The sequence below is a fragment of the Mytilus trossulus genome, chromosome 11 (assembly GCF_036588685.1).
Source record: "Mytilus trossulus isolate FHL-02 chromosome 11, PNRI_Mtr1.1.1.hap1, whole genome shotgun sequence".
Classification (NCBI taxonomy): domain Eukaryota; kingdom Metazoa; phylum Mollusca; class Bivalvia; order Mytilida; family Mytilidae; genus Mytilus; species Mytilus trossulus.
In genome coordinates, this window is record NC_086383.1 from 22,602,902 (window position 1) to 22,612,830 (window position 9,929).

The window sequence follows — 9,929 nt, forward strand, 5'->3', positions numbered from 1 at the left end:
GTACAATTAGCAAGTGCGATATCATTATTACTAGTATTCTTACTGAGTAACTTTTGTAGGTAATCAAAACCAGTTACATACCCCAGTCGGGAAGCAGCAACCTCCAAGAAAAATTCAAAACAAAAAGTCCCTTATGGAAAGTTAAAATCAAAAGCTCAAACACATCAAACAATGGAAAACAGCTGTCATATTCCTGAGTAGTAAGAGGCATTTCTTCATGTGGAAAATGGTGGGTTTTCCGCGTACTGAAATCTAGAGCAGGACTAGCTAAGCACAAGTAAATCACGAATAGTTATTCAATAACAAGAGCGATAGTATCACATATGGAAGTATAAAGCTTGTATTTTGCCAGTAATTTTTATAGATACAGAAAAAAAAAAGATTTTTATAATAATTATATTTTAACAATAAGTCAGTATATAATAATCATGACTGCGCATATATTTATATATCAAAATAATCGACCTAAATGTAACCCATTCCGTTTCAATGATATGATGGCTTTATGAATTAATCAAATCAATCTTAACAGTTTTTCTGACATTATGTGACTAATGTACAAATTTTATCATGTGGAAGTTATGCTTTGCGTTTGGCCCCCAACATCCTATCCACAAGTTCTCATTCTTGTCAAAAACTGCGCACTGCATAATGTTCATAATTCCAATGTCTACTGCTAACTTGGTCAACAGAAGTCCACCTTCAGGTGTAAGTACATGTAAAGCTGACATTTTATGAACATCAACTGAACTTAATTTACATGTATCTACAATGACAATTAATCCTGAGTTCGAGGAAACCATATCAGAAGGATAAAAAGGATTCAAACTAATGTTCAAAACAGGACACCCCGTATATGTCCAATTTAAATCACCTGTTCTCTTGAAATTAACAATTCTTCCACTAAATGAAGATTTGAGATCGATGAGGCAAATTGAATTGTCAGTATTGTCCAAAATTACCGACGGGCTAGTTAACTTAAACGTCTCATCAATTTGAAAGCTGATATTTTCTTGACCCATAGAATTGAATATTGCAATTTTTCCCAAGATGTCACTGTTTAGCTTGGGCTCTGCGTTCAATTTTCCTGGTGTTCTCATACCCACCATTATTTCGTTGTCTTTTGTAATTCGAATTCCTCGCGGTACGAATGGAGACAAATCAACAAATGTTTTCATTTCCTCCGTGTTTGGTGTTGTTATCATTACTTTTGTATCGTCAAAAACAGAAATATAAAAAATATTTTCTTCCATGATATCAAAAGAATAAACTTTGATATCGACTAGCAAGTCTGTTTCTAATTTTTGAAAATCTGAGTCCTGATCATTGATTTGTATTTGTTTTAAGACACGTCCACTTCTAGAATTAACAAAAAAACTTTCACTGTTCATCTTCACGAGTGAAGTAGTTGGTAAATCTAAAGTGAATGTTTTTAAAGGTACAAAATCCATTGAAACAAGCTTTCCAAATGATTCTGTCAAAACATCTATAACATCATCGTTTCTCTTAAATTCCATATATTTTGTCGTGGTCGCATCATCTGACACATCTGGGATTTGCAGTTTTATTGTTGATGCAAACTTAAGCATTGCCGAAGTTGCGTCCTGTGACTCCAATGCTTCTTTCGTTGTGTTTCGGCTTTTCTCAAGATCTATGGCGATGCTCTTCAATCTTTCGTATTCGCTATTAATATTCTGTTCGGCTGGTTTCCAAGTTTTGTCAAGCTCTTGTAAAAGATTGTGTGACTTTTGTTCAACAACTTTCTTCAGGAAATTTTCTCGGCTTAAAATGTCTTGTTTTGTCTTTTCATATTTCGAATTACCACTTATAACAATATTTTCAAGTTTCGAAATCTGAGCTAAAACTTTTGAATGAGCATTGTCTGCGATTGTATTTATTTCTAAAGCTTGGTCTAATTTAGTTTGATAAGAAACATTTAACTTAGCCAGAGAGTGATCTTTGTGGTTTTCAATAGAACATTCGAAACAAACAGGTAAAGAGCAATCGTCGCAATATCCAAAACACGGTTCGTTTAAGTGAACAGAACAAACGATGTTTCTTATGTTACCTTTTCTGATAGTTTCAGCTGCCTCTTGGGTTCCTATGTCCTTGATATTGATAATGACGTGTTTATCTGACAATCCTTTTATTCTGCTATGAATTTTATTCGTACATAATTCACACAGAAACAAATCACAATTAATGCATTTCCATTTAATGTCACTTGAAAAGTCACAGAATTGACATACAGCTGGATTTTGAGCTTTCTGGATAGAGTCCGACGAATCCATGTCAAGACGGAAGTACACAAATGTATAAATAGTATATCTAATCACACGTATACAACACGTGATTAAATGTATTATTATTTAAACATTTTACTGGTATATTGATTTTATTGTCATATATCTGTAGTTAATGGCTACTTGGTTGACACTGTAAAAATCCGTTTTATTTGAACAGAGGATATTACAATTTAGTGATATAAAGTATTCCATTTACACATACTGATAAAATTCAGTAAAAATAAACGGGGATGTTTCGCGATTTTGACATCATTTATAGAAACTATTGATCAAGTAAGGAACATGACAGTTGCTGTCCGTTCGTTTGATGTGTTTTATCATCCTATAGATTTTTTCATTTCATTAGGGACTTTCCGTTTTGAATTGTCCTCGGAGTTCAGTATTTTTGTGATTTTACTTTTGACTGTACACATGTGAACAAGCAATTGTTATAAAGTGTTATGGTATACAATTACCAACCGAATGTATGATGTCACGTAAAGTTCAACAAAAATACTTAATCGCATTAAAAAACCCTTGTTTGTGACGCGAAATGAGCTTCAACAATTCCTGATAATTCGGTTATATGTTATGCTGTTCTGAGTCATTTACCTCTCATGTCAGTATTAGAGGTCGGTCATTTAAAGACGTATCAACCATATCATATACGTTGACGTATACGCATCTGCAGATTTACAAATAAACATTATGTGATCCCGAGCTTTTATTTTATATACTTTCAATAATACAGATGGGCAACTGATTAATTTATAATGCTGGTATGCAATTGTATAGCTGATTTAATTGTTGGAAAAGAGGGACGAAAGATACTAAAGGGACAGAGGAAAAACGTATAATAGTCTTAAGGTCGGGATCACAATATATTTTTGGTATATCTGCAGATGCGTATACGTCAACGTATATGATATGGTTAATGACCGACCTCTATTTATACATTTTAGCCATGTCATTTTTTAATATTTTATCATAAGACTTTATTTTGTGCAGAACATTTCTTTTGAATAAACTATGCAAAAACTTATTACAAAAATACTGAACTCCGAGGATTGAACCTTGTATATAGCTAGCTTGACGTATCCCTTGTATGACAGTCGCATCAAAATCCATTATATTGACAACGATGCGTGAACAAAATAAACAGACCTTATAGGTAAACATGTCAAGTACACAGTAGTCAACATTATCATGATTATGTTATAGTCTTAATCCCTAAAAAAACAAACAATTATGTAACAAAGAAGCACAAAATGGCATATATACCAAGCTTATTAGCATAAATAAAAGTACAACAATACACAAATTTTCAACATTTCAATGACGGGATGTATAAGAACAGAGCAAAGACATAATTGTAACGAAGAAACAAAACTAGAGGCTCCAAAGAGCCTGTGTCGCTCACCTTGGTCTATGTGAATATTAAACAAAGGAAGCAGATGGATTCATGACAAAATTGTGTTTTGGTGATGGTGATGTGTTTGTAAATCTTACTTTACTAGTCTTGCTGCTTACATTTATCTCTATCTATAAAGAACTTGGCCCAGTAGTTTCAGTGGAAAATGTTAATAAAAATTTACAAATTTTATGAAAATTGTTAAAAATTGACTATAAAGGACAATAACTCCTTAGGGGGTCAATTGACAATTTCGGTTATGTTGACTTATTTGTAAATCTTACTTTGCTGAACATAATTGCTGTTTACAGTTTATCTCTATCTTTAATAAAATTTAAGATAATAACCAAAAACAGCAAAATTTCCTTAAAATTACCGATTCAGGGGCAGCAACCCAACAATGGGTTGTCAGATTCATCTGAAAATTATAGAGCAAATAGATCTTGATCTGATTTATAATTTTACCCCCGTGTTGGATTTGCTCTAAATGCTTTGGTTTTTGAGTTATAAGCCAAAAACTGCATTTTACCCCTATGTTCTATTTTTAGCTGTGGCGGCCATCTTGATTTGATAGTCGGGTCACGCCACACATTTTTTAAACTAGATACCCCAATGATGATTGTGGCCAAGTTTGGTTCAATTTGGCCCAGTAGTTTCAGAGGAGAAGATTTTTGTAAAAGTTAACGACGACGGACGACGGACGACGGACGCCGGACGCCGGACGCAAAGTGATGGGAAAAGCTCACTTGGCCCTTTGGGCCAGGTGAGCTAAAAAGGTGTTATAAGGATTAATATTGTACATTGCATTTCTGTTGAATAAACAAATAGATAGTAGAAGTAAAAGAATGGATGAATAAGTCAAGGGAATGAATGATGATTTCTTTCAGTTGAACTTTATAATTTGATTATCAAATAAATAAGAAAAAGGTAAGTTAACAAATCATTCACGGCAGTCAAAACTTTTAAAAAAACACTAAGGTGCGTCAGGAGACCACACAGTCCTTGCTCTACTTGCGGCTATGTTATGTTGTCACAAAATAAAATTAATTTTAACCACCATTTATTTTTTTACGGACGCATACAATTTGTTTCATTAAATGTTATCGGGTGACATCCGTCCATCGGATATTTACCCTTAATAATCATTCCATACACAAACTGTAGTCTATTGCTAACAGTATCTGTGAAGAAGACCAAACCCAAAAGTATTGTTTAAGGGCAAACGATACAGTTTTGATTCCATACTGAAATTTTGATGAAAATTGGGATATTGGCTATTTTTACCAGATTGTTTCGGATTAATGTTGACGTATTTTTCTTTTCGAAAGAATTAAAAAAAAAAAATTAAATTAACACAAGTTTTGCTAAATTACTTGTTATATTTATTCTATATTAGTATCCTACACAATTGTGATTTTCTGTTCTTAGAAATAACCCATTTTTTGATCAAATGATCATGAATTTAGAAGAAAAAAAACCGTATATTTTTATAAACATTTATCAAATTTAAAAATAAATTGTAGTATAGACTTTCTTTTATGAAAATTGGTAAATATAATCCTCATACGTAATTAATTAAACCAAATGTCATTTTAATTACGACGTGTCCGTGAACTTGTTAACAAGTTAAATCAGTTTGAATGATAAAAATAAGTCGAAAATGCATCTTTTCCCGAAATGTCACAGTTTGACGTCGTGAAAATAACATTTTACGAAAACAACGTCGTTACCTCCCCTGTAAATGTATCGTATGCCCTTAATAATGAAATCTGTCAATCGAACAGGTACTCCTTACAATTATGCAATACAACAAATGTAGTTGTCCGTATAGAATCTGAGGAATATACCAAACCACAAAAACTAACCATTGTTCAATGAACCATGAAATAGAGGTCAAGGTCATATGTCAATGTCTTTCGGACATGTGCTTCTTACAATCACTCCATACACCAAGCAAAGTTGACCTCTTGCTTACAGTATCTGAGATACGTACTGATCAGCCTTACTATAACCTTAGGCACTGATCCATAGAATACGATCAATGTTAGGTGAACCCTACCTTACGGACACGAAGACGTTGCAAGGAATCCATATAATTTTATTAAGTACAGTTATCCTATAACTCATAAGTGGGTATTTTACTTAACAAAACACATTTTTTTCATTCTCCAAGCAGTTATTAAACCTTGAAAATGAGGTCAAAGACAATGAAATATGACAGAGCATTCAGGTCTTCTAACTTCTAACACCCGGTAGTTATACTTGTGCCTCAAATTCTGCAATTTTTATCCTGTAAGGTTTGCATTTAAATTGCTTAAGATCTGCTGTATGTACTAAAAATATGAGATTTGGTAATTCTTAAACGGATTTTCGGCAGTTTACACGCTTCCTATACAATGTTCATCAATTATGACAGTGTTAATACAGCTGTATACCAAATACCATTTTCTTATCATAGGCGAATCCCTTCAAATGGACAAAAACCGTACCTTCTTACTTGTATAAAAACTAACTTCAACATGTAAACTAAGAAAAATTTTGAAAATCAATCAACCATGAGGAGTGTCAGGGCCATATGATCGCCATGCAAATGAGACGAACACAGGGCGATAAGACTGTATTCTAAATACAGTGAACCCTGTTTAAAACGAACAATTTCCGGACTTGCGAGTTTGTTTGGTTTTGTTCGATGTTTGGTTTTATCAGGTTCGCAACGCATACCATTTGATATGACGGTGCTTAAAACATGTTTAGTTTATACAGGTTCTCGGTTTACGCAGGTTTCGGTTTAGTCAGGTATCACTGTATCACTAACCTCATCACCAACTTTGACCTGAAAACCTGTAAATTACATCTCCTCATGTTATATGCAAGCGTTCAAAAGTCATTTGATTAATATATATAACAAATTTCTTTTTGACCCCTCACTTATTGAAAAAAGCTTCTTTTTGGCCCCATATTTCTTATTATTCTGGGATATTAACCTAAAACTGACACCAATCCTTCCCTTTATTATATGGAACCGTGTGGTACAATGTCAGAGAGATCCATACAGTTAAACATAAGTTATTGTCCCGAAACTTCAACAATACTTGTTTTGGCCCCTTTTTGGTCCTTAATTCCTGGACTGTTTGCCCCATAACTCTTTAATAAATTCCAACCTTCTACTTTATGGTATGAACATTGTGGTATAATTTCAGAGTACTTGAAATACTTATACACAACTTATTGACCTGAAACTAGATAAATGTATGTTTTGGGCCCTTCAGGGCCCCTTATTCCTAAACCGATGAGACCATAACACCCAAAATCAATCCCAACCTTCCTTTTGTGGTTATAAACAGTGTTAAAATTTTATTGATTTTTATTTACTTATAGTAAAGTTATATCCCGAAACCATCCGTCTTCGGACAACGCTGACAACGATGTGATACCAACATATGAAGACAAAAATGTTTGCAGTGGTATAAAAATGTGCATTTTTTGTCAATACCACTCATTTGGCTGACAAAGACACAACATGCAAGTCATCAGAAAAAGTCTCCTAGCAAGGAGTTCATTGCTATACATGACTTTGTTGTGTGACCTTTGAGGTACCAGTTTACCATTTAGGCGATTAACCATTATACAAAATGTAACAAACTTGTGTTGGATGGACAATCGATTCCTTGTTTTGATTTGGCCTGACCGTTGATTTCTTTTAAATTTTATCAGCTGTATGACATTTATATTAGGTTTTGGATAATTAAAAGTTGCAGCCCTAAGCACCTCTCAAGCAACATTAATGGTTGATATATGAATCTGTTACAGTAAAATTGATACCATTAATGTTAAAACTTCTGCTAGTTGGCAAGTTACTATGCTATAATAACTCAGTAAATATAACAACAGAATTGTGTGTGTGACCATTTTAATTTGTGCTTATCATTAACTATAATAAATAAAAAATGCAACAGATAAAATGTCATTACACATATAAATAATACTGTAAAATGCACAGATCATAAACACAGTGGACCTCCTCAATAACCAAGATATCTACTCATTCACAACATTTAAACATGTACTAATATAGTAATGTAATTTCTTACAATTTGACATTTTCTATGGTTAACTTATGAAATCTTTGTTGTGTTGAAAACACTTTCTTACATAAATAAATGTAACTGATGTACTGGAGAGAAAACAAAATAGCACTCAACATTTCCAGTTCATTCAGTTCAATTAAAATATATATAGCAGGATTATATTTTAAACCAACTTTTTTTAGCAGGTACTTTGTTTTGCATTTTGTACTTTCTAAACTGCTAGACAATTTATTTTTGCAAGTTTGAACTTTTCCTGATATATTAATGTTAGAAATATTGATATCAGCAACAATTTAAAATATTCGTCTTGTTTTTGCATACATGGGAAGTCACAAAAATATTTTGGTATACAGTAATTGTCTGATTTTAGCACAAGGGAAGTTATGATAAGTATTTGGCTTACAGTAATTGTCTTAATTTTGCACAGAAGAAGTTGCACAAAATTATTTGGTTTACAGTAATTTATAAAACATCCAAGGAACATTTGTGAATGCATGCATGGTTATCATTTTTACTCTTGTTTCATTATTTTATTGATGTGTTCTAGTTTAGGTTTATTATCAAAAGGACTTTGAATCACCAAATTGAATGTTTTTAACCTGTCTCACATTGAAAAACTGCACTATGAAGAAAACCATCAATGAACCACTATGCGAAGGATACCCTCCACATGTAAGTTAAAGCATTACCAATTATCTACAGCATTTAGATATAATTTTAATGAGAAAAAAATCCCCGTTTTCAAAAAAATTTACATTCAACTGCTTCAGGTAGTGTTTCAATGTATTATTTAAATAGGTGCTGAGTCAATCGACTGAGGATTTAAAGTCAAAGGTGTGTTTTGTTATTAGAAACTTTTGTAAACTTCTTCAGCCATTTGCAGCTTAACATATTGCTAAGGCCATCAGACTCAAATGTGAAAATAGACCATGGCCATTCAGACTGAAATGTGAAATAGGACAATGGGGAATTAGCTTAAATGTGAAATATGACATTGGCCTTTTAAACTTAAATGAAAAATATAACAATCAAATGGAAAATTTAGATTTAACTTTGAAATGGGACCTTGGCCATTTTGACTAAAATATTGAAAAATCAATGTGATATCCTGTTTACAACTTTGGCAGGTTGGTAATTTTTACTATACATCTATAACATCTGAAAAATAATTTTCAGAAAATTGATATGTTGTGTCCATCTTTTCTTTGAATATTCAATAAAGGATGAAGTGATATTATAAATGAGACAACACAAAATGGAAATATATATACAATATGAATCATCTCATGGATAATGTGATGTTATTTCTTATTATACATATTGTTTCGTAATGGTTTTTTTTCCAGAATCATGGTTTAAAAACAACAACATTAAGAACCATAACTGACCACTTAAATTGTACCCACAAAATATCATTTCTTTTCTTTCTAATATATTACGGTTTATAAACACAACATTCATGAAGGTAAGACTATAACTGACCAATTAAAATGTACCCACTAAATAACATTTCTTTTCTGTCTAATATGTCATGGTTTATTATAACAACAACATTAAGACCATAACTGACCACTTAAAATTTATCCACTAAATATTGCTTCTTTTCTTTCTTACGTATCTTGGTTTATTATAACAGCAACATTAACATTAAGACCATAAATGGCCACTTAAATTGTACCCACTAAATATCGTTTCTTTTCTTTCTTATGTATCATGGTTTAAAAACAACAACATTAATGTAAGACCTTAACTGGCCACTTAAAATGTACCCACTAGATATCATAGCATGGTTTATCATAAGAACAACATTAAGATCATAACTGACAACTATAAATGTAACCACTAACATTTTAAGTGAAAAGATACAACTGTTTGACACACATTGACTTTGGCATATCTGACTAAAGGTTCTTCTTAATAATAATATAACACATATATTGATACAATACAATATAAAACCTCTGATTTTTACAACAAAAATCATATATACTACACTTTTTTATTACAAGTACAGATCCATCTCGTAGCATGGCTGAAACTGTACATTACATTACTAAATAGACACAAATCTTATCAGATTTCATATATTTTGAGTTCTTCTTAGGTTAACCAATGAAGTTTAAACATGTACCTTGTTACAAAAAA

The 9,929-nt window shown here is 32.2% G+C and overlaps 1 protein-coding gene across 1 annotated transcript; it reads right to left on the reverse strand.

The window, feature by feature from the left end:
* Positions 1 to 551: 551 nt before the first annotated feature.
* LOC134689857 (uncharacterized) lies at positions 552 to 2,291 on the reverse strand. The gene has a single exon (XM_063549826.1). The coding sequence runs from the start codon at positions 2,289 to 2,291 to the stop codon at positions 552 to 554; it is 1,740 nt and encodes a 579-aa protein (XP_063405896.1).
* Between the last annotated feature and the right edge of the window lie 7,638 nt (positions 2,292 to 9,929).

Bases quoted from the DNA above. Each gene is read 5' to 3' on its own strand.
- LOC134689857 (XM_063549826.1), bottom strand. From the start codon at position 2,291: ATGGATTCGTCGGACTCTATCCAGAAAGCTCAAAATCCAGCTGTATGT.